The sequence below is a fragment of the Myotis davidii genome, unplaced genomic scaffold (genome assembly GCF_000327345.1).
Source record: "Myotis davidii unplaced genomic scaffold, ASM32734v1 scaffold494, whole genome shotgun sequence".
Taxonomy (NCBI): domain Eukaryota; kingdom Metazoa; phylum Chordata; class Mammalia; order Chiroptera; family Vespertilionidae; genus Myotis; species Myotis davidii.
The window spans coordinates 311,656-338,233 of record NW_006285480.1 but is presented as its reverse complement, the minus strand read 5'-3'; the positions used below and the strand labels follow the sequence as shown (position 1 = coordinate 338,233).

Here is a 26,578-nt window from a genome sequence, read left to right as displayed (position 1 = left end):
CCCCTTGGCTGCTGCAAGCACCTCTGAGGGAAAGCCGCCCTCAAGTTCGCCCGCTGCCAGACAGTCCAGTTTCTCCCCGTATGAGTCCTGGGTCCCCAGAGACTTCCCGGAACTGGAGTTCAGAGCAGTCGGGAGCTCGTGACTCCCTCCAGATTCAAAAAGACAGCCACGTCCTCAGGTGCCAGACCCTTTCCGCACACGCGAGCCCCCTACCTCTGCGCTTTGCTTCTGCAGTTCCTCTGGCTCTCAGTGTGCTTTTCTTTCCTTCTAGTTGTAGAATTTACACTCAGCCAGCCTTCCTGTGGTTCTGGATGATGTCCATATTGTGTTTTTGAGGTACTATTCAATTGTTGTGAGAGGCAGCAATTTCCCGGTGTTTATCTATTACGTCATCTTAGTTTCTCCCATGTTTCTCTTTTATTAGATAGGATTATTAACTGAGTTAAAATTTCAAACTAGGATTTATGGTCATAGTCAACGTGGTACATTATAACTTGAATAGGTCTGATAGGAACAAAAAAACCAAATCAATTTAGCACTCTCATCACATAAATTCAAAATGAAACTGTCTATAGTGTTTCTGATATATCAGAGGTAGGACGATCCACTAAAAATCCTCTAACACTAATCCTAACCCAATGCAGTAATGGTTGGAATAATGCTTCTGTGATACAACAGTGTCAACAGCCATGGATAATGGAGGAAGAATGAGATAAATGTGGAACAAGATTTAAGTAGCAATTCATTTTTCAGTTTAACTAATTCAATCCTATTTCATTGATAGCAAACATAAGATTTTACATAAAGTTAGGCATATTTAAAGTTCTTTTCAGATTTGAAAAGTGGATAGTTATAAACTTTTAAATTTATAATATGTAAGATTTTTACTAAATAGTTTTAATTTTTCTGATTTGTTAACAATTAAAATTGATTGAGCTGATTTTATGTTTTTATTTATAATTTAGAAATTCTAGTAGCAGCAGATACTTTATAAAACTACATAGCTGTTTGAAAGACACAGACATTCACATCAATGGAAGTGAAGAACTATTTCTGAATGTAAGTTTACTTAATAATTTCAAATGTGCAATACAAGGTTATATTAAATACAGACCAAAATTACAGAAAAGAAAATCAACAAATGTTTTTCAACAATTTTAGAAAGACTGAGCTAAATTCTTAGAACAAATTTAAAAGGTATCAGAGAAACACATTCTAGACTGAACCAGTTATTAACTTTTCAAATTTTCATGCTCTGAGCTACCATTCAACGTTTTAAATATGAAAATGAAACATCTTTCAGAAAACCTATACAATAGAATAAAATAAACAATTATAAAGGCATATATTTTATATTTGCCCACATAACAAATTGCATTTTATCTTAATAATAATTTAATGCAATCAGGAAAATGGTTCATGAAAAGACATTTTCTTGTTACAAAGTAATACTCTTTCCATAAAAGCAAACAGATCTCATTTGTTAAAACTAATTACATTTTATAAAAATATTAAAAACCCTTAGAAAAATTATCTCATTTGAAACAATGCTTTATACCAGAGTGTGCCACACAGATATGCTTAAAAATTCAGCCTATACAGTCCATTCAGCTGTGAATGTGAACACACAGGACTATTGGGGGAAATACTGAATTTCTAATACTCATGCCTGTGTCGCTGGCACAGCTGCTTTCATGCTCATTAATCATTCCAGGGTAAGGACTAGCAGGAGAATTATGGTTCCTGTGCCTGGGCCATATAGAGCATAGCTTGTCCAAGTTCCTTCACATATTTTCTCAGATCAGGTTTTCATTATGTTTTATGGTTTGAAACCCTTTTAAAATGTGCTCTGGGCATTTCCCAGCTCCTTTCTAAAGCTGGTTAAGGAGAGGACAGGCCTCCAAAAATGGGGAGCTCCCAGCGAAGGATGTTTTACAAAGAATTCTTCAGGGTCCTCCACACCCCCACCCTCCACCCTCAAAGACTTTGACTTCAGAATGAATTTCTACCCAAAGGCCATCACCAGCATGCCGAAATTGGCTGGAAATACTGTAACTTCTTTGGGTCAAGACTGCATTCTGACATTCTCAGGAACCTAACATACTGAGTTAGACCATATCTCTGGAAAATGAGGGCAAATCTCAAACACACCAAGTATTGGTTGATTTTTCAGAGGATGTACCTTGCTGGCATTGCCCAGTAAGACAGACCTTGACCCTCAAGGACCTGCATATTAAAAACAAAGTGGCAGCCGTGATTGGTTTGGCTCAGTGGATAGAGCGTCGGCCTGCGGACTGAAAGGTCCCAGGTTCGATTCCAGTCAAGGGCATGTACCTTGGTTGCGGGCACATCCCCACTGGGGAGTGTGCAGGAGGCAGCTAATCGATGTTTCTCTCTCATCGATGTTTCTAAATCTCTATTCCACTCTCTTCCTCTCTGTAAAATATCAATAAAATATATATATATTTTAAAAGTGGCATTTTCTCCAGCTGTGTGACCATCAAGTTCCATTTTGTAGTCCCTTTGGATAACTGGATAACTGGCAAGATTCAAAAACAGCACTTTCAGAACTTGGATAAGCCATACTCTATATGGCCCAGGCAAAGGAACCACAGTTTTCCTGCTATTCCTGATAATGAGATCTTGGCCACACAAAAAATATAGTTTAGGACACAAAAATCACTATTTTTATGTTTACCTTCTGTCTAACGGTACAGGCTAAATTAGAAAACCGACATCTATTTTGAGCACAGGAAACCAAGTAATTTAACCCACACTTGGCTTTTGAAGAAAAAAAAGGACGTTATATATGTCTGAAAAGTGGTATCCATACCATACACAAATGTAAAAGTCAAGGTATTGTATTATCTTTTCAGTTTGGTTAATGTTTCTTTCAAAATGCCAAGAATCTGAAAGAGTTCTCCAAGACTGTTTCATTAGCATCATTCACAAATGTTTTTATACTGTTGGCCTTGGAATAAGGTGGGGATTAGGGTTGCTCACCCCCATGCAGTATAACTTTTGACTCTGTAGTTGACCCTTCACATCTGCAGAGTCAACCAACCAGTTATGGAAACTGTTTTAGATCCGGTGTTGGGAATCTGTGGTTGGGGATGCATCATCCGTGGTTAGTTGAATCTGAAGATGTTAAACCTGCAGTTATAAAACAAGTCTGCATATAAGTGGACCTGCACAGTTCCAACCTGTACTTCTCATCTCACCTGGAGCCTGTAGGCTGGAGAAGTCACCTTCAGGTGATAAATTGACAGCAAAGGATCAGGATCATGTCATAGATCTTGGCTTTTGTTTTAAAGACTTATGCTTGCCACTCCTATTTGGCGCACAGACCTGCAGCATCAGCACCTCTTGGAGTTTTGTTTTAAAGAAATGCAGAGTCTCAGGCCTGCCCAGATGGACGGACCCAGAAGCTGCACCTCCAGAGAATCCATCAATCCAATTTAATTCCTTCACAAAATCCCTGCGTGATTTGAATGGACTAACTCACCAGGCCACAGAAGTCATAAACTCTGGAATCTGGCAAGTTTTATTTTCCAGGTTGATTATCACCGGGTGCAGCAGAAGCTGGGCATCCACCGTCACCACTGGTCTCGCTCTGGAGAGAGAAAACACAGGATGTAAATGAGCCCCGGGAGCCATCAGCAGAAGCCCACCCCACTTCTAGAGGCCAGCGCCAACATCCCCACTTTGTGTCAAGAATTTTCCTCACTGCTTCAGCAGGTGGGCACCAGACTCAAATAATGACATCTGGGAGTTGGCGGACACAAATAAAGGATGTCCTGCCCCAGCAAGGAAAACCGCCTTCCACACCTGCTTTGTTTATGGAGTGGGTGCCTAGCATTCTGGCAAGATTGTTATGAAATACTGCTCTGGGATCTGCCACTATATCTATATCTACCTTACTGCTTGCTTATTTTTTTTAGTTTCATCAAGTTTTCTAGCCATGCTTTACAGATTTAACTTCATATACAACAGTGGTTCTCCTGACTATATAATATAAGCATCCAGGAGCTTTAAAACAGGTAATATCCTCCTCCCACCCCTTCCACCCCACACACACAGGCAAATCACTAGGGTCACTGGGTCAGGATCAGGCACTAGAACAGTGGTTCTCAACCTTCCTAATGCGGCGACCCTTTAATACAGTTCCTCATGTTGTGGTGACCCCTAATTTCATTGTTACAAATTGAACATAATTAAAGCATAGTGATTAATCACAAAACAATATGTAACTATATATGTGTTTTTCCGATGGTCTTAGGCGACCCCTATGAAAGGGTCGTTCGACCCCCAAAGGAGTCACGACCCACAGGTTGAGAACCGCTGCACTAGAAGGTTAAAAAACCTTCCAGGTGATTCTACTGTGCAGCCAAGTTTGAGGAGAGGGACTAATATAAACTCAATTAAAGTCATAACCAGATGAGAATGTAAGTCACAGGGAAAGGGGACAGGACAATTTTTAAACCTTGGTTCCAAGTCTTCAGATAACAACATGAAATGCTGCTGCATCGCATGGGTTTTTCTCTGACAGGTCGGAGGCTGTGCCTTGGGCAGAGATTTGTTTAGGACACTACTTTAAACAATTTCAGGATTACAATGATGGGTCCACTGGGAATTTTCCTAAACTCTGTTACCTTATTTATTTGTAGTCTGTTATATAATTGTGCTTTCAATATTTTTTTTGGTCTTTTTTTGTTTGTTTTGTTTTTTGTTGTTAATCTTCACATGAGGATATTTTTTTCCCATTGCTTTCCAGAGAGAGTGGAAGCAAGAGAGGAATGGAGGGGGAGAGAGAGAAACATCAGTGTGAGAGATTCACATTGCCTGGTTGCCTCCCACACACACTCCAACCAGAGGTCAGGGAGTGAACTTGAAATCCAGATATGTGCCCTTGACTGGGAATTGAACCCATGGCCCTTTGGTGTGTGAGCTGACGCTTTAACCACTGAGAAACACCAGCCAGGGGTGTCTTTAATACTGTGTTGTTAGCTCCAGTTCTTGGAAAAGTAGGTGATAAGACAGGATTAGACATGCAAGACATTTAGGAGGCAAACATTATGAGAAAAAAATGGGTGAGAGTGGAGGAGGCTGGGAGCCAGTGACCAGACTGTGATGCGGCTGATGCCTGTGAAGGAGCGAGGGAAGAAAGGGTATAAAGTAAGGAGTTCCAGCCAGGGCACGGGGAGCCAAAGCTGCGGTTAGAGAAGCGCCAGGTTTCTCAGGGATGCGCCTGCGTTTCTATCCCTGCTGCGCCCAGGGATTGGCTGGGAGCAGCTCATGGAACACCTGACCTTGGCCAATGTGGTGGTGGATTCGGAGCATAGCGCCTGCGGCCAGTCAGTCTCTCTCCATAAGCTCTGTTGAGTGCATCCTCGTGGCCACAACAAACACAGCCTCATCCTCTGGTGCTTTGAGCAGTTCACTCATCTGATTGTCTGTAACCTGAGTGGAGCGTGACTAACATAAACTGGCGCTGAGTGTGCTGGGGCTGGTGAAGAACATCTTGCCTGTGAGGAAACCTAACCTTAGGGTCTCCCTAGGAATTGAGCGAGGTTAGCAGTATGTGCCTAGGACACCTGGAGCAGCTCTCTGCCTTTGATATCCTGGCCTAGTGTCCTCCATCCTCATATACTTTTTTTTTTTAAGAAGAAAAAGAATCTAAAAATGTTGAGCACTTGTCTACCAGTTACTATTCTTGTACTTTGCATGCAGATTCCCACTTAATGCTTTTTGACAAAAATAGACTTATAAAGTAAATATTGTTATCCCAATTTTATGGATGAAAAATGAGAGGCGCAGAAGGATGAGAACTTGGCCAATATTACAAACTGTGAGTGTGTGCGAATGGCCAGGTTTTTGAAGCTGACTGATCTGTCACATTTGAACTGATGTTCAATACTTGCTATTGGAGGCTACGAATTCCTGTTATTTTCTATTCCCTAATTTAGTGTCCTCACTTTTCTATAGAGGGCATGCTTACATTCTCCCACCACACATTCCTTCTCTATCAGCACATTTTAATGCTTTTATAAAGCCAAGGGAAGCATGTAAACACAGTAACAACAAAAAAAGTTTCACTTTATAAGTTCATATCTTCTTTTTATTTTTTTTAAGTCCTCATCTGAGGATAGGTTTCCACTGATTTGAGAGAGAGAGGAAGAAGAAACATCAAACATTGATGTGAGATAGAAACATCGATTGGTTGCCTCCCCTGTGCATTCCAATGGGTGATTGAACCCACAACCCAGGCATGTGCCCTGACAAGGAATCAAACCTGCCATCTTTTGACATACGGTGCAATGTTTCAACCAACTGAGCAATACCAGCCAGGACTCGTATATTAACATTATGTTAGTAGGGGCTGGAAGTCTGGTCAAGAGGTATGAGAATAAAAAGATAGAGGGATAAATGACGGGAAAAAAATGAGAGCAAAAATGTCTCCAAATTTTAAATAGAGCATCTAAATGTTCTCCAAAATAAATAGTTGGGAAATACTCTTTAAGACAAAACCAATAACAAAAAGGAAGTGCATTTGAAACAATTAGAAAAGCACATCCATTAATGGATGGAAAAAGAAAATCTGGAGTATTACACAATAAAATATTATTCAGCCATTGCAACAACATGGAAGGACCTTGAATGCATTATGGTAAATGAAAAAAAATCAGAGAAAAATACCATATGACCTCATTTATATGTGGAATCCATAAAAAAAACATAAAAAAAGAAAACGAACATAGATACAGAGAACAGATAGATGGCTGCCAGAAGTAGCAGGGGTTGAGTGGGGCAGGGGCAAAATGGGTAAAGGTGGTTAAAAGCACAGACTTCCATTTATAAGCTTAAATAGGACTTGCAATGTACAGTGACTTTAGTTAATAATACTGTATGTACATTTGAAAGTTGCTAAGAGGGTAGATCTTAGCAATTCTCATCACAAGCAAAAGAAATTTGTTACTATATGTGATGATAAATGGTAACTAGACTTATCATGGCGATCATCTCACAATATATACAAATATTAAATCATTATGTACACCTGAAACTAAGATAATGTTACATGTCAATTATATCTCAATTTAAAAAAACATTTGCATACCACCAACCACATACCTATAAACAGCTACTTTTCCTGTTCCGAATGCACCCACAATTAAATCTAAAAAAGACAAAAACACATGCACAAATTTTATAGAAACAATTTACCTAAGCTTATCATCATAAATAGCATGCAGAGCATCCTGAAATGCCGATTGTAAGATGACAGTCATAGAAATAAGCACAGCAAATTCTAGAAAGCTGGCCTTCCTCATCACATTTTAGAAAGGACATTGGAAATTCACTGTAACTGTTCAATAAGACACATGAGCCAGTAGATTTCAAATCCTTCTGAACTCAAGAAGGCCAGCTTTCTAAAAATGCTTAAGAAACTCATCATAACACTACCTCCAGACTTAAGGCACGTATCCTTAAGGAAAGAAAAGGGGGAAAGCATGGGTATAGTGCCTACTGCGTACTAGGCTTTTAAGTAGGGTGTTCCTAAAAAGTGTATACACACACTTTGAATAACTATAAAGGCAGTGCTTATTAAAATACATTTAATTTTCAAAATTTAGCTATCAGCTGTTACATTTTGGGGGACACCCGGTATATTGTTTTATTATTCCCCTACCAGCAACAACTCTATGAGGCAAGTGGTATTACCAATGAAGTGGCACATTTTGACTGTCATCTTGACACAACCATTTGCCCTTTACAAATATATACTTTTGGCAAAGTGATCAGTAGTATATATAATAATTAGCATAGCATTATAATGATCTCAAATAATGACAACAATGATAATAACACATATTGAACGCCTACTACAGGCTAGAAATTTTTCCAAAACATTTACCTTAACTGATTCCGAGCAAGAAGTTAGGAAGACTCTATTATTAGCACAACTTTGCCGATGAGTACACTGGAGCTTAAGGAGGCTCACCTATAAGCTCACACAACTCTGGGAGAGGTAGAGCTGGGGTACAGCAGTCCTAGACGATTTGAGGGGCAATGCTCACAGTGATCTCAGCGATTGGCTAATATACAGGCATAACTCTGTTTTTCTTATTCTAATTTATAACGGTTATTCTTGGTGGGTGTAGTCAAACAAAAATAAAAATGAGGATGGCTAAACATGCAGAATAAAGTTTAAATGTAGAGGTGAGAGTGCTGGATGTGGTAGAAATAGTGGCTGTAAGAGAAAACTTACAGTAGTTGAAACTATAATTGGTTATTCTAGAACAGAAGTAAAAATGAAAAAAAAAGAAGAGGGGGTACTATATTTGACCATTGCATATGGAAAAGCAATCAAGGAATTAAATTGGATTGATGGAGTTTGCACAGGAAAATGATTTGTGGTCATATTCCCTCTACACTCACTTTTCTGGGACATAGAATGGTGTCAGACTCAAGCAACTATGATTCTCTTCTGGATGCTTCTCTTGCTGTGCCAAGATGGATAGAAATTGGAAAGTAACTAGGAACTATGGCTCAACCTTATGAGGTAAATAGTATCACCAGTGAAGTGGGACATTGCTTCTTTACCCCTCACGAGGGATGACTCTGAGCATGTACTTCTGAGCATGTCTCCCAGATTTCCCCAGCTAGATAGAGCCCTACTTGCCTACAGTGTCAACCTTTTTATAATAATCTTTTCTTACATCCTTCCTTTCCACATCTCTCTTCCCTACTCCCTTAGCAATGTTTTCTTTTGATTATTTCTCAAATTGCTTCTTTTCTAATCCTTGTCTTATTGTCTTGGAAGAAGCCAACCTAAGACAATAATCCTTGTTTAAAATGTGTGTGTGTGTGTGTGTGTGTGTGTGTGTCTTTAAATGGACTTGAACATCTTCAGGGTTAAAACCATGGCCAGAATGTCTTTTGTTTTATCCATACAGAATCCGATTCCAGTAATAGCCCAGGACTGGATTCCAAAGCTCCATATTTTAAGAGATGTGAGCGCTAATGTTCAAATACTTCAAATTAAGGTGATCTAAGGATCTCTGTATCTGTGAGATTAAAGAACACATTAAGAAAAGGGCTACAACTTGCCCAACTATAGTTCATGGAATAAAATATTCTTTTCCAAGGGTTCAAATCTTTGAAGCCAGAGCCAAAGTTTCTAAGTCTACAATTTTTAAAAATCATATCAGAATTGCACCTTTTTCAAAAATTTCTGTTATATCTATTTCTTCCAGTGTATCAGTGCCTTTTTACTATGTCAGAGAAAAAAGAGCTACTGACTTGAAGAAACCTGAACTGTTCTTCCTGTGTGATCATGGGCTCCAATATTTAGACAAGTGCAACACAGGTGGCCCTTGGCCGGATACATATCTGTTGACATGACACCAGACAGGAGAGTTCCATTATGAAAACTCATCAAGAGGAATTATGTGCTTTACTTTTTGTTCCAAATAATTATATACCAAGATTAGATGTTTTATAAATAGCATGAATTATAAGAACGGACTCTCTGGAAATGGCAAAGAAAACAGGACTGCAAGCTCATCCAGGGCAGGAATATTTCTTCAGGCTTTCATATCACAAATACTTTACAGAATGGTATGGGTTGAAATAAAATAATCTTTGCATCCATAGTACCAGTTACAGAGCCAACTTCAGAGCAGGGATTTATAAATTTCCATAAAATACGGGGATAAGTAGTAATGAAACAATATCCTAAAGATGAGAAAGATGAAGGAATAAGACAGTTATTAAGACAGGCTAATGTAAACTATAGCTAAATTCTATTGGATTTTTGCATGCGCACTTGTAGGTATCAGGAAACATACACACACACACACACACACACACACACACACACACACTCACACACCAGATTCTAGAAAATTCTAGAAAGTAATATAGTGGCTGCATCATGATGAGATTGTCATTATAGATGAGAAGTTAACAAATACCTTCCTAATGGTCATGAGCAAGAGGCCTTTTTCTTTAGGAATGTTAGTTCCAGTGCCTTAGGGTGGGAATTTTCCTACTCTGGAAAAATAAAATAACTGGCAAAATAGGCCACAATTTTCTTCATGAGAATGTGGCCACAGTTATTCTCAGGCCAAGAAAACAATTATCTACCACAAGAGTATGTTTGTCTTTTGAGACACCACCTTGGTATTGTGCCTGCTGGAAAAGGCTGGAAGCATTTATGTTCAGAACCTCAAAGTTCCTAGGTCTCCCTAGGGGAGCAGGATGGATCTGCTGATCTGTGTTCGTAACTAGTTTGTCCTTACAAAATATGTGATTTGTTTTGATAAGTACTATGTAGTTTCTGTATACTAGTATATGTATTTAATGTGCTATATGTATGTTCCATATACATCTGCACTAATAAAAGACAAACATGCAAATTGACTGTACCTTTGCTATGCTTCAGGCCATGCCCACCAGCCAATCAGAACGACTATATGCAAATTAACCCAACCAAGATGGCAGCTGGCAGCCACGAAGCTGGAGCAAGCAGGAGGCTTGGTTGCCCCAATGATGGAGGAAGCCAAACTTCCCAGCTGCCAGGGCAGGCTCTGAGCTCCACTCAAAGCAACAAAATTTCAATTATAGAAGGTAAATAAACCCCAGATACCTGCTTTCAGCCAGCCGTAGACACGGTGCTGGAGAAAGCAGGAGGCTTCCATCCCGTCCGCCTTGGCCAGCTCTGAGCTCCTATCAACGCTACACAGTTTCAATTATAGAAGGTAAATAAATCCCAGAATAAAAAAATGAAAAGGAGTGGCTGGGAGCTTCCATCGCTGTGGGGGTTGGCCAGCTTGAAGACAGCCCTCAGCCCTTCATCCAAACTGGCCGGGCACCCCAGTGGGGACCCCCCACCCTAAAGGTGGTGTGGCCAGCCTGAAAACAGCCATCAACCTCACCCAGGGTGGCCAAACCTCCGTGCAGTGAGGGTCCCTACTCGGGGGGGCTTGACCAGCCTGCAAACAGCCATCAGTCCCTCACTCCAGCTGGCCAGGCACCCCAGTGGGAACCCCCACCTTGAAGGGGGTGTGACCAGCCTGCAACACCCATCAGCTCCTCACCCAGGCTGGCCAGACACCCCAGTGGGTCCCCCACCCTGATCTGGGACACCCTTCAGGGCAAACCAGCCAGCCCCCACAAGTGGACATCCACCAAGGGCTGCCGGGCTGCCAGAAGGAGGTCTGACTGCCAGCTTGGGCCTGATCCCCCAGGGAGCCAGGGAGCGGGCCTAAGCCAGCAGTGGACATCCTCCAAGGAGTCCCAGACTGCAAGAGGGCATAGGCTGGGCTGAGGGACCCCCCCAAATGCACAAATTTTGTGTACCGGGCCTCTAATATATTTATATTTGTGTATATACACAGGGTGGGGACAAAGTAGGCTTATAGTTGTTTGTATGGAAAACAATACAATAATAAGTAATAATACAAGAATAAATTGTGTTTCCTGTACTCACAACTATAAGCCTACTTTTGCTCCACCTTGTATGTATACACACATATATGTGTACATACATGCATAAACACACATTTTTTTGGTTCAAATGAATTGTTTTATTTCCATCTTTAACACCAGCAGAGGGGTCCAAAACACTCTCGCTGTGCTACATGGATGTAGTTTTAATGTAATAAAGAAATATTTTAACTATGAACAATAAAAAAGAAATTAATAAAAAAGAAATATTTGAACTATGTACATTGAGGAAGGGAAAGGAATTTCTTTTCATATCAAACTTTTCTTATTTTCTTGTTTCTGAATAGTAGACACAAAACATACCTTCCCTCCAATTTAATTCAGTATGAAGTAATACAACTTTTATGATCAACCATTTGTCTTTAAGCATAAAGACATATAGACATATACACACAAACACCTACACACAATTTACTTTTAATCTTGCAAAATTCTGTCATGGTCAGGAATTTAATGGCAGCCAGAAAACAAAGAAATGTTGGTGCTGATATTCAGGTACATAACTCTGCAAACTCTCTCCTTCACTTTGAGACAACAGGCCTTATACCATTACCTAATGTTTACTTTCTTATAGAAAGTTCTTGAAGGCAGATTCTGAAAACAAACACATTCAAAATGGTGCCTTTCTTTAAACAAAGATACCCATTTTTTTTCTTGAAAAAACTGGCAACTAAAATTGGTTCTTCCCCTTAATCAAAAACTGTTCTCAGAATACTGAAGTCCTTTTTTAGCACCTCACATAGCCTGAGAAACACAGTTTATTTTCCTTTTGGCTTTTGATGGAACAACTGAGTACTTTTAAGGACACAAAAAGAGGACATTAGCATGAATGCGGGATCATCTGGCAAAAATAATAACCCTAAAAATGCGAGGTCATAAGATACGTATACCTCCATTTTGTATTTAATTTCTACAAAATTGTTGTTTTTAAATGAGGAAGAAGAAAAGAGCTGAGCTTTTAAAGTGGTAGTTGGAGTATAGAGTCAGATTTCATGAAAGTATGAAGAAAAATTTAAGTTCTATTTGAAAACATCAGCCTTGTTTTGAGTATAAATCTGATGTTTGGGTTGTGGGCAGGGTACAGGGAAGAGAGAATAAAAACTTCCTAGGAGAAGGGGGGCCGATGGAGGGGACGCTAGCATGTGGAGCAGTGACAGTATTAAAGAATCACCCAATGTTGTTTCCTGGAAATCACCATGTCCCCCGAGTGCCTACATTTCAGTCATGGGGCTTCTTACTCTCTCATCTTGTTGAGAAATACGGGGGTGGGCAAAAGTAGGCTTACAGTTGTAAGCATGTGAAACAGTTTATTCTTGCATTATTATTTATTAACTAAGGGGCCTGGTGCACAAAATTCTTGCATTGGGGGTGGGTCTCTCAGCCCCACCTGTGCCCTCTCACAGTCCAGGACACCTCACTCCTTACCCCTGGTGGTCAGTGTACATCATAGTGACCGTCCATTCTGCCGATCGGTCAATTTGCAAATTAGTCTTTTATTATATAGGACTAGAGGCCTGGTGCACGAAATTCGTGCAGGGGGGGGGGTGGTGTCCCTCAGTCCAGCCTGCACCCTCTCTAAACTGGAACCCGTCTCACAAACCAGGACTGCTGGCATTAACTGCTCTCCTTCTGGGCCAATTGGCCCCAACTGCCCTCCCCTGCTGACTTGGTCACCCCTAACTGCCCTCCACTGCTGGCCTGATTGCCCACAACTGCCCTCCCCTGCCAGCCATCTTTGACTATATGGGGCGGCCATCTTGTGCAATGGCATGATGGTCAATTTGCATATTACCTCTTTATTATATAGGATGTTTATAAGAATGTCTGGCATCTAGTAAAAAATAAACATTAATTATTATTATCAGCCCTAATTTATAATAATAAAAGCGTAATATGCTAATTAGACCATTCGACCTTCCGGACAAAGCCAGGGCTGCAAGAGAAGCCTGGGTCCTGGGTGCCTGCCGGCAGCCAGGGGGAGAAAGGCTTACTCTTGCATGAATTTCATGCATTGGGTCTCTAGTTCATAATAAAATCTCATAAATTAATAATAAAATGATAAGCATTCTAATGCAAAGATTACAAATAGTCAAGTCACATAAAATAAATAGCTATGATCAATAAATATATCAAAAGATCTTCAACCTCATTAGTCATAAGAAATACAAATAAAAGGAACATGTGGCTATCACTTTTGACCTTTCAAATTGATAGAGATACAAAGATTAGTACTAGGCACTGTTGGATAGAGAACCAAGGACCAAGAATTCATGTGCTCTGCTTGTATGAGTATGAATTTGAACAATTTTTTAAAAACGTAACTAAATTGATTGGGGCAACATTGGTTAATAACATTATATAAATTTCAAGTGTAAAATTATATAATACATCATCTGTATATATTTTTTAAATATATTTTATTGATTTTTCACAGAGAGGAAGGGAGAGGGATAGAGAGTTAGAGAAACATCGATCAGCTGCCTCCTGCACACCTCCTACTGGGGATGTGCCCACAACCCAGGTACATGCCCTTGGCCGGAATTGAACTTGGGACCTTTCAGTCCGCAGGCCGACGCTCTATCCACTGAGCCAAACTGGTTCCGGCTACATCATCTGTATATTGTGTTGTACTCACTACCTAAAGTCCAGTCCCCTTCCATCATCATGTATTTGATGTATTTGATACCCTTCATCCTCTTCATCCTCCCTCCTTTCCCTTCTGGTATCTACCATACTGTTATCTGTGTCAATGAGTTTGTTTTATTTGTTTGTTGCTTTCTGTTTTATATCCCCCATATGAGTGATATCATATGGTTCTTATTCTTTTCCTTCTGACTTATCTCACTTAGCCTGATACTCTCAAGATCCACCCATGTTATCACACATAGCAATATTTCATCATTTTTATGGCTGAGTAGTATTCCATTGTATACCTGTACCACATCTTCTTTATCCAATCATCTATAGAAGGACACTTAGGTTGTTTCTATGTCTTGGCTATTGTGATTAATACTGAAATGAACATAGGAGTATATATATCTCCATGAATAAGTGTTTTCAAATTTTCAGAAGAGGAATTGCTGGATCACATTGTAGCTCTATTCTTATTTTTTTTGAGGAAACTTCATACTGTTTTTCATAAAGCCTATACCAATTTACATTCTCACCAGCAGTATATGAGGGTTCCCTTTTCTCCACATTCTTTCCAACATTTGTTATTTCTTTTTTATTGATGACTAGAGGCCTGGTGCATGAAATTCTTGCACAGGTAGGATCCTTAGTCCTGGCTGGCGATCAGGGCCAATAAGGGCCTTCCAGCTGCTGGCTGGGGCCTCCTGTCCCCAGCTGCCAGCTGCTGGCTGGCACCTTCCTTTGTTCCACGCTGCCCCTGGTGGTCAGCACACATCATAGCTAGCTATCAAACTCCTGGTCTCCCAAACTCCCAAGGGGACAATTTGCATATTAGGCTTTTATATATAGACATAGTCATTCTGATAAGTATAAGGTGGTATCTTATTGTAGTTTTGATTTGCATTTCAATTATAGCTACTGAGCTTGAGTATCTTTTCATGTATGTTGGCCATATGTATATCTTCTTTCTTATAAGGTAGTTTGATGCTATGTATGACAATGCAAACCTTTTCACTCCTAGGTATTTAACTTGAGGCTATATTGGACAATGTACAAAGATATATCAAGCAAAAGCTAGCTTTTTAAACATGTTAAATATACTAATTCCTTTTTTACAGTGATCCATGATGTGGAGGCCAAGCTTTAAACACAGGCCTCACAGATCCTATCTACAGGCTACTTTTCTCTCTTTAAAAAAATTTACAATTAAGGTATATTTTACGTACAATAAATTTAATCCTTTTTAGTGTCCTGTTCACAGAGCTTTGATAAATGCATCTGGATTATCACCATAATCCAGAATAGCACAGTTCCATCAACTGCAAAAGGAAGTAAAGTAACCCAAAAATATGTGAAGATTAAACAATATACTACTAAAAAATGTCTGGGTCAAAGATAAAATAAAAGGTGAGATCAAAAGATGTAGAGACAAATAAGAACGACAATACAATATATCAAAACTTCTGGAATACAGTACCAGTAAAAGCAGTAGTAACAAGGAAGTTTATATCATTACAGTCCTATCTCAAGAAACAAGCGAAATCACAAGTAAACAACCTAATATCACATCTTAAAGAACTAGAAAAAGAAAAACAAAAGCACCCCAAAGTCAGCAGAAGAAAGGAAATAATAAAATTAGAGCAGAATTGAATGAAATAGAGAACAAAAAGACTATATAAAAATTAATACAACAAAAAGCTGGTCCTTTGAAAATATTAATAAAACTGACAAATTCTGGCTAGACTCACTAAGAGAAAAAGAGAAAAGACCCATATAAACAAAATCAGAAATGAAAGAGAAGTCACCACAAACATCACAGATATACAAAGGATCATACTAGAATATTATGAAAGACTTTATGTCACCAACTTCAATAGCCTAGAAGAAATGCATAAGTTCCTAGAAATATATAACTTTCCTAGACTAAATCATGAAGAACTGGAAAATCTAAGTAGATCTATCAGCTGTCAGGAAATTGAAAGAACCATCAAAAACCTCCCCAAAAAGTAAAAGTCCAAGACCAGATTCTTCACCAGTGAATTCTACCATGCATTCAAAGAAGATTTAAAACCTACAATTCAAAACTACAATGAGATACTACCTCAGGCCTGTTAGAATGGCTATTATCAACAAGACAAGTAATAACACATGTTAGAGAGGTTGTGGAGAAAACATAACCCTCATTCACTGCTGAATGTAGACTGGTACAGCCACTATGGAAAACAGTCTAGAAATTCCTCAAAAAATTGACCCACCAATCCCTCTTCCGGTTATACACCTGAAAAACTTGAAAACATATATTGGCAAAGATATATGCACCCCTATATTCATTGCAGCATTATACACAGTTGCCAAGACCTGGAGATAATCAAGGTGTCCTTTGGTAGAAGATCAGATAAAGAAGATGTGGTACATATACACAAGGAAATACTACTCAGTTTAGGGGGTGGGTGGGTGGGAGGTGAAGGAGAACTAACATATGGTGACAGAAGACAATTTGACTTTGGGTGGTGGGCACACAGTGCAATATACAAGTCTTGTAACATAGATATACATCCAAAGAAATTTAATAAAATAAATAGATAAATAAATAAACACACCTTATCAACAGAGTAGAACAGTCCCATCATCCAACAATGTTCCCCATGCCCCCATGCAACTTATAGTGAAGCCCAGCCCTGCACCCAGCCTCTGCACCTACTAATCTGGAGAATGTCATGTAAATGGAGGCATACAGTAAACAGCCTTTTAGTTATGGCTTCTTTCACTCAGCTTAATGCATTTGTGCTGCATCTGTGATGTATGTGTATGTGTCAGAAGTTCATTCCTTTTTATTGCTTAACTAGTGGCCCAGAGCACAAAATTTGTGCACATTAAAAGGGAATTAATTAGAGGAAATATTTTAATATTGCTGTTTGCCCTTTCTCTATCATAGAAGTGGCAGAGATGAAAGAAAATTAGTAAAATGTATATGAAAATCTTCCTCCTGTCAGAGTCTAGGGCATGCTGTGGGATCCAGAGTCAAGTCCCCGCACACCCACGGTGCCTCAAAATCATGCGAGCCCCAGACCCAGCCAGCCCTACCCCCATTGGGCTAGATCCAGACCTGCTTGGCCCCATCCTTAGCAAGCCCCGCCAGGCAGGGGGTGGAGGGGTGCAGCCTCAAGTCCCCTGACCCGGAGCCAGGCCTGGGGGTGCAGCCTCAGGCACCAGGCCGGGGGGTGTAGCCTCAGGGCCCCCGGCACACCCTCAAGTCCCCTGGCCCAGTGCCAGGGCAGGGGGCACAGCCTGAGGTCCCCTGGCCCAGGCTGAGGTTTCACCTTGAGGTCCCCTGGCCCAGGCCAGGGGGAATGGCCTGAGGTCCCCCATCAAGCCCTGCCAGGCGGGGGCGTGCAGCCTCAGGTCCCCTAGCCTGACACCAGGGTGAGGTGCACAACCTGAGGTCCCCAGGCCCGGGCCAGGGCAGGGGCCATGCCTTGAGGTCCCCATCAAGCCCTGCCAGGTGGGTGGCATAGCCTGCGGTCCCCTGGCCTGGTGCCGGGGCAGGGGGTACAGCCTGAGGTCCCCTGTCAAGCCCCACCAGGTGGGGGGCACAGCCTCAGGTCCTCTGCCCTGGCCCAGCCCATGCAGCCTCAGGTCCCTGATGATTGCTCATTAAGGCTTGTTACGGGAACTCGGCCTCCACTGCGGGCGCAGCCATCTTGACCATTATGGTGTGGCAGTCAATTTGCATATTCTTTCTTTATTAGATAAGATAGTATTCACAGTCTGACCCACAGTCTGTTTATCTGGCTAGGGGACAGAAGTTGTTTCCAATTTTTGGAAAGTCACTATAAACATTTGTTTACAGGTTTTTGTGAATTTGATATGTAAATTGTCTTTTGTTGAATCTCTCTAATATCTTTGAAGCCCTCTCTTCAATGAAATGTTTTTATTTCAAGTGGAAAATTACTGAATAGAAGGCAGAAAATTAGGAATTCTAAATTTCAGTTCACTTTGCCACTGGCTTCCTAATGATTCTGGACAAGTGGCCATTCATTGTCAAATCTCTGGTGAAGTCCTCAGGGTCCTCCAGATGAGAGAGCCAAGAGTCCGGTAAAATTGGATGGGGTCCCACGACTGCACTTTCTCTGCTCTTATTTACAATCCAGGCCTCTCCTTTGCCTCTTGAGCCTGCTTTGCTCCTGCAGAGTTTGGCTCTTCTCTTGTCTCCATGATGGGTAGCCACTTTCTGGCTCTATCTCTGGCTTAACCCGACCTGGACATCGGCCTGATCACCTCCATGACTCAGCTGCCTGAGCTGGTGGCCCACAAATTTCTGGCTCCTGTCTTGGCACTGTTGATGCTCACAGCTCATAGCATTTCTTCTAGGCACTTCGCCTCCAGGCTCCATCTCTGCTAAGCCCCTTCTCGCTTAACAAGGTTTGTCAAATATAGTTGTTTACCTGGACCCACCCAGGGTCAGGATGATAAGAGAAATAGTGGGATTAAAGATAATATGTAAAATGATGGGGTTAAAGATGGTGTGTAAATATGGCAATGTTGACCTACAAGTGGGTTATGAAGTTGACTTAAGTGTTTGGCACTGGAAAAAGAGTTCATGTCCGTGGGAAGCAGGCATTAGACAAGTCTTTTTGACAAATCTCCAGAGTTTGGCAAATGTGTTCATCTAAAAATAGACAGAGGCAGCCTGTCTTCCTTGGTTTTATTGCAACATGCAAAATATTACTGAGAGGAAGGTTATGAGTTGAGGAAGAAATGTTTGAAAAAAAATGCATGATTTTATCCCAAAAAGTAATAATCCTAACAATCTGTCTGAAATGCTTCCAAATGAACTCTGATGAAAAACATTTATGCGTTGAAACATGGTATTAGGTTGCAACATTCTAACTTACTCAGGGTTTATTTTTCTTTAAAAAAATAAGAGTGAAATATCAACGAATAAGTCTGCCTTAAGAAAAGAGTTTTTTATAGATTATTAGCATCCCGTGGCTGCAAAAGTCATTTTTCCCTGTCCTACAGTCTGATGCTCACTTGTTGCTGTCCTTATCACTCTAAGGCAGTGGTTCTCAACCTTCTGGCCCTTTAAGTACAGTTCCTCATGTTGTGACCCAACCATAAAATTATTTTCGTTGCTACTTCATAACTATGATGTTGCTACTGTTATGAATCATAATGTAAACATCTGATATGCAGGATGGTCTTGGGCAACCCCTATGAAAGGGTCATTCAACCGCCAAAGGGGTCGCGACCCACAGGTTGAGAACGGCTGCTCTAAGGCATTTCACTTTGCCCTTGTCGTGGCCATAATTACAATATGTGTGTTGTCCAATAAGTTGCTCAAAGTCCTGGAAAAAAAATGTGTTTCTTTAAGACCAGTCCCATTTGAAAGTGGCTGTCTACTGGGGATGGTTGCACAAATGATACCAGAAAAGCCTGAGATCTCACAAGACACTCTCTCCACATCCAGGCTGACAGATAAAATCCTATGGTTAAAACCTCATGGGACTCTATGAGTTTGCTAAGTGTTATGGACTGAATTGTCTACCCCAAAACTTTGTACACTGAAGTCCTAACCTCCTAGTACCTCGGAATGTGACTATTTGGATAAAGATTTAAAAGAGGTAATTCAGTTAAAATTAGGGTGGGTTCTGCTCTAATCTGACTGGTGTCCACATGAGAAGAGGAGATTAGGACACAGAAACACACAGAGAGAAGACCATGGGAAGACACAAGGAGAAAACAGTTATTTACAAGCCAAGGAGAGAGGCCTCAGAAGAAATCAACTCAGCCCACACCTTGATCTTGGATTTGTAGCCTCTAGAACTGTGAGGAAATAAGTTTGTTATTTGAGCCAGCCAGTGTGTGGTGCTTAATTATGGCAGCCTCAGTAAACGGATACACTATAAGATAAAGGAGATCCTCAAATAATGTCAATTTGTTCGTCATTTCATTATAGCGTTGATGAGATGCCCTAAGAACTTGACTCTTGTCTGTGCCAGTAGCCTGTGGTAAAACTGGTTCTGCTACTGTTCGCTGCAGTTGCAAGAACTTATTGAAGACAATTATGTAAGGACACACTGAACAAATTTATAGAGTTTCAAGGGAGGTAGGAGAGGAAGGGAAGACATTTGTGTAGTGGTTCCCTATACTGAGCACCCTCATTCCGCAGCTCCTTGAATACCCACCATGAGCCAAGTCCTGTCCTAATTGCAGTGAACAAACACATCCCTGCCCTCCAGGCACCTAGGCTATCAGTCAACTCTCTCAGGGACCTTGTTAAAAATGCAGGCCAACACCCACTGAGTCTGCTAATTCCCAGTGGGTACCACCCACTTCCCCAGGTCACTTCTATCCTGATGAGAATAAGAATATCAGATCCTTCCTCACTGCACATTTGAGAAAAGGAAATAAATAGTGTAAGCTTCTGTAGCTGGTGTGGAGGATCCCTTGGGACAGAAAGAAGAGGAAGCCAGGGATGAGAGGGCCTAAACTTCACCTACTCCACAGTCTGAGGGTTGCTCTGTTGGTAGGGTTGGTAGTTTTTAGGAAAGAAGCTATTAATAATGTTTCACAGGAAAATATCAGTAAGAAAATACGAATTATGGTCACATAGAAAGCAGAGCACACATGAACAATGTTTGCAAATAGGAAGGACTAAAGAGAATTCTGCTGCGGTCAGTTATTTTGAAAATCTTTCCTTCCTCATCTCCTAGGAAGATTTAGGCATAAACTACTCAAGTAATTGCCTTAAGGTACAGGCCTAGCTGTGGTGCAAAAAGCCTGGACTACAGCATTAGAAATTGTCTCCAGTCTCTCCCACACCCATTTGGTGGGCTGTATTAAGAAATAACAACATTGGACTGTACAGAGTGACTTAGAGTTTGCACATCACCTTCCCAGCAATCCTGAGGGTGGAGGATGGTCTGATGACCTTCTTTTTATGGCTGGAGAAGCTAAGCTTCAGAGATGTGTGTAGTATGACCAAGGCTACAGGACTGATAAATGATGGGTGAAGAAATGAGAATATGGACCCCCTGACTCCCAGTTGGGTGCTGTTTCTATCATGCTGGCTACTGGTTCTCCTGGTCTAGCAGTTTGAATAACAATTGGCATTTAATTGTCCAGTGAATACAGAGCTAGGGTCAAGGTTCTGCTTGTCAAGAATGAGTGCACCACCTTGAATGGTGCCTCCCATGATCCCAGGAGAGGATGTCCAAGTTTATTTTAAAGGGTATCATCTCTACTTACATTTGCTATCTTAGTCTGCACACAAATACAATAGTTTACTAGGCTTATAGAGTTGAAAGATGGTGGCCAGGTAAAGAGAGAGGAGAGCAACAGTTTATAAGGTAAGGTATGTGACTGTGAAAAAACTGATTAATTAATTAATTCATTCATTCATTTACTCTTACTCATTCAACAAATATTTAGTCGGTGCCTCAGTGTCGGCCACTGCTTTGGGCACTAGGGATCTCACAGTGAGCAAAACCAAAGCCAGTGCTTGCCACCCACTAATAAAATGTCTGGTTTAATGGGGGAAAACAGACATTTATCAAATGTATCATTTCAATCTGAGATTTTAGAGGAAGGACAACAGTCAGGGAAAACTGCCGGAGGAAACGACATTTGACCTGAGTTCCTAAGTGGGAAGTGAACTCTGGGAAAACATCCAGGTTGTGCAAAAACGGAAGGGAAGCTTCAAGTGAATTACACTAAAATATGGCTTTTAAATTGTGTATTAATAAATTAAAATGACTTATAGAAAGAACATGCAGTGGGAAGTCAGCAATAATGTGGAGGCTTCAAAACAGGAGAAATTACGCTAACTCCTCCATATCCTCCCCTCCCCTGAGGCAAGGCAACCCGTCTTTATTAACTATATCTTTACAAGCAGGATCAAGTATAAATGATATCCCCCCATATTTACTGGTACCTTGAGTTTCAGAAAGGAGCCAGCTTCTAGGAGTAAGTGTTTGGGAGGTAGTGAGTTTAAACTTTGACTGACTTCCAGTTTCTGGTCCAGCCTGTATGAAGCTTGGAAATTGTCACTCTGTCCTAACACGTAAAAAGTTGAACAAACTGTGAAGTCAACAACTCTTAGATCCATAAGAGAAGTGAGATCACAAGGCTAACTGCGCTCCCTACATTGAAGACACTGACAGGCAAATACAGACAATCACACTTAGCAAAGCAGCAATCTCCAGGGGAACCAGTGCTGGTGGGGATCTGGACTATAATTGGCAAATATTGCTACAGGCTCAATGTGGACAACTTTGAGCTAAAAACTCCAGGGAGATTAAGTCATCAGGGTTGGGGGGACATACTTTTTCGAGTTTATCTCCTAGATATCTACCAGGTCCTCACAGTGAATATCAGAAAAATTCCCTGGCAGGTGGAGCAGAAAAGGAACTATTTTGAAATATTCCAGAGCATTGTGTTCTTTTTAACAAGGTCTGCCCTCAGGAGAAACTATTCAAACAGACCTTGACTGACCTGGATAAGGGAAATACCCAACTCCAGCCCATTCTAGCCATCCTGTCCCATTCAGGGTTTGGGCCGAGTTACTGTGAAGTTCAGTCTGGAGGACAGGTTCACTGATGACTGAGACCTGACCGAGGGCTCTAAAACACTTCCCCGCCCCCAAAACCTGCAACCACATCACCCAAGCCTATTTACAGCAGTTCCTTTCACCTCGTTACTAGTGACTAGGTCCTAGTACATCACGCCTTGCTATAAAAAAAAAATTACAAGACATACACATAAATAAACCTAGACACAGACCTTACAATCTTTACAAAAATATTTGGCTTATTGATGTAAATGTAAAACACAGAACCATAAAATTCCTAGAAGATAACATAGGAGAAAAAGTCATATCCTGGATTACCTTGGATATGGCAATGACTTTTTAGATACAACACCAAGGCATGGGACATGAAAAAAATAATTCATAAGCTGGACTACATTAAAATATAAAATTCCTTTTCTGTGAAAGACAGTGTCAAGAGAATGAGAAGACAAGCCACAGACCAGGAGAAAGTATTTGCAAAAAAATACATCTAACAAAGGATGTTATCCAAAATATACAAAGAACTCTTAAAGTTCAAGAATGAGAAAACAACCTCATTAAAAATGGGCCATAGATCTTAACAGACACATCACCAAAGAATATCTCCAGATGTTAAATAAGCACATAGAAAGAAGCTGCACATTATAAGTCATCAGGGAAATGCAATTTAAAACAGTGAGATGACACCTCACTCTATTAGGGTGGCTCCAAATCCAATACACTGACCACACCAAATGCTGTGGACATCAATGCAGGAGCTTCCCCCTGGTCAGTGCAGAAGCCGAGCTCATAGCTGGTGAGCACAGCAGCAGTGACGGGAGCCTCTCCTGCCTCTGAGACAACTCTGGGATGTCCGACTGACAGCGTAGGCCCACTGTCAGTCAGACATCCCCCAAGGGTTCCTGGACTGCGAGAGGGCACAGGCCGGGCTGAGGGAAACCCTCTCCCCTACCCCCAAGTGTACAAATTTCATGCACTGGGCCTCTAGTATATGTTAATATTAGGGGAAGCTGGCAGGAGGATTTATGGGACTCTACTATTTTTGCAACTTTTCTGTCAGTCTAAAATTATTTTCTAGAAAAAGTTAAGAAAAAAGGTCTTATATGTTTTATTAAATCCCCCCCCCCAAGATAGAGCCTTAATAATTTATGCAATATTACAGAGAAATCTGAGGAGACAGTAAGTTTCAATCTTGGCTTAGAGAATCTAAATTTGAGTTTTAAAAAACCCTTGGAGAAGTGTCCCCTACATCCACGTCACTCTCAGGTGGAAAAAGTAATGCCGGAGAGATTGTCGGGCAAACTGGATCTAGAACCTGATTTTCATCTCTCCATTCATTTTTACTTCTCTTTATGACACTGCTGGACTCAAGTCCAAAAACTCCTTCAGTTGACTTAATTTATTCAATTTAATCTAAACTTATAGTCTTTTTACAAGAAATGTATGTTCTAATTTCTAATGTGTTTATAATGAAATTATGAAAATCTTCCTCAAAAGGAACATGTTTTGCTTTTCATAAAAAATTTGGTAGCAGTTTGAGAAGCTAAAATAAACTTGACTATAAGATTTAAACTTAGTTCAACTAAACTTCACATCAATTTGATGAACTCGAGGTTTGATTAAAATGTATTGTTCTCTTGGTTAAAGCCACCCTTTTATTTCTTCTCATGTGCAGATTCTCTCTAGCTAGACTGTTTGCTTACACACACACACACACACACACACCTCATTAAAACATAAAATGGATCATTTTATTACATTTGGTATAATTGTCTGAGATGGCTTCCTGATATCACCATGGTCTATTAGAGGCTTGAACAAGACACTGATAATCTTGGCATTCAGCCCATGTTTTCCTCCGCTTTTTATTGCCTGTATGATTTCTGTTCCTCAACAAAACCAGCAATTCCCTCCTCCACCCCCGCAATGTCTGGACTGTGCATTTAGCAGATGACCTTGTTATACAATCATGTTTAACAGGATTAGACTAGATCATTGCATTTTAGGGATTCCTGGCTATCACAGCTGTTTCTTCTCTGAAATGCTTTCACTCAATTAATGTGTACAAGATACTCCTCTGGTCAACTGTAGTTTTCCAATGAGCACCAGTGTAGAAACCTGAGCACATCTATTTTTTTTTTGTAGGAAAAATAATTTTGGTACCAGAAATGAAAATATTTATGATTCTTATTTATGTATGCATATCAATGACAATATTTATTGTTTAGAAGGCTAAAAAAAACCTGAGTGGTTAAGCAAAATTTTTCCAAATATTATTTCTACAATAGAATCTCTATATTTCTAAAACTAATTCTCTCATGTCTTTCCATTATACTATACTCTTCTCAGGACACCAGATCAAAATTCCAGAGTCATCTTTAACATCCCCTCTTCTTCCCACCCCACCTCCTCTATTTTCCATCCCAGCCAGTCATTACCAAGTCTTGTCTATTTTCCACTTACACTATTTTGTCAGTTCCTTCCTTTCAATTGCCATTGTTATCTTCTTAATTTGGGCCTAATTTATAAGAAATTAAAATACCCCTTGCCCTAACCAGTTTGGCTCAGTGGATAGAGCGTCAGCCTGCGGACTCAAGGGTCCCAGGCTCGATTCCAGTCAAGGGCATGTACCTTGGTTGAGGGCACATCCCCAGTAGGGAGTGTGCAGGAGGCAGCTGATCAATGTTATTCTCTCATCGATGTTTCTAACTTTCTATCCCTCTCCCTTCCTCTCTGTAAAAAATATCAATAAAATATATATATTTTAAAAAATATCCCTAAATGGCTAAGGGAGAGGAAAGAGCATTTTTCATTCCTAGTACCCAGTAAATCACAGTAGCAAGATATGGGAGAAGTCCCTTATGCTTCATCTCCCACCTAGAATGGGTGAGTGGTAGAATCATTTCATAGCTGGGCAGCAACCTCATGATATTAAGGGATTCCTCTAGTGAGGGTACAGCTACAGGAATATTATGAGTGGTTTTCAGCCAGTAGGGTCTCTATAGCTATGTTCTTACTCTCATAGTCTTATGGGTCTGGGGCAGGAAAAGTAAATATCATACTATAAAGTAAACTTGGGGACTATGAAAATTGAATAAGCAAAATAAAATCATATAAATGAGTGTGCTTAAGAAAAAGAATACCTCCAAAATATAGTGTTTTAAAATTTGTTTGAAGAGTCACCATTTATTAAACTATTAGAGGCCCAGTGCATTAATTTCTTGCACCTTGAAAGGAACTGTGTGCCACAAGGTTGCAGTGGGCACAGGGGTGGGTCTTGGCCCATCCTCCATGCCCCTGACTGGCCCCTCCCACTGTGGCCCCCAGTCCCCTGTCTGCCACCAGCCCTGCTCCCACTGCTGCCATTCCCACATGCTAATGGTGTGGAGCAATTGGCACTGGTGCCAGCAGCGGGTGCAAGCGGGGCCAGCACATCAAAGGTTCCAGCAGCGGCTGCTACCCCATTCACCCCTCAGAATCAGGGGGAGGTGGAAAAGCCCTAAGGGGTGATCGGGGCCTGCAGCCACCGCTCGCACCCACTGACAGCGCCAAGCAATTAGGACTGGGCACCAGCAGCGGGTGTGAGTGGCAGCTGTCAGCCCCAATTGCCCCTCAGGAGCAGGGGGGGGGTGGAGAAGCCCTGAGGGGTGATTGGGGCCAGCAGCCACTGCTCGCACCCACTGAAGGCACTGAGTGATTGGGGCCGGTGCTGGGTGCCAGCAGTGGATGCAAGCTGGGCGAGCGCCTGGTGGGACTGCAGAGCATGGGAGCAAAGAATTTTCAATAACCACCAGAGGCTTGCCCCAGTGACAGCAACCGGCACCCCTCCATGGTCTGGTGCCCCTGCTCACCTGCTCCACCAGC

At 41.0% G+C, this 26,578-nt stretch overlaps 1 protein-coding gene across 1 annotated transcript in view; it reads right to left on the bottom strand.

Annotated features, from left to right (window-relative positions):
- The window catches only part of ITGA8 (integrin subunit alpha 8), a 201,994-nt gene that overhangs the window by 69,311 nt on the left and 106,105 nt on the right, over window positions 1-26,578 (bottom strand). The window contains exons 14-16 of the mRNA XM_006756159.2: window positions 7,132-7,177; window positions 3,506-3,613; window positions 1,664-1,749 (exon numbers count right to left, since the gene is read on the bottom strand). Coding sequence (XP_006756222.1) covers window positions 1,664-1,749; window positions 3,506-3,613; window positions 7,132-7,177 — 240 coding nt within the window. The remainder of the gene's footprint in view (window positions 1-1,663; window positions 1,750-3,505; window positions 3,614-7,131; window positions 7,178-26,578) is intronic.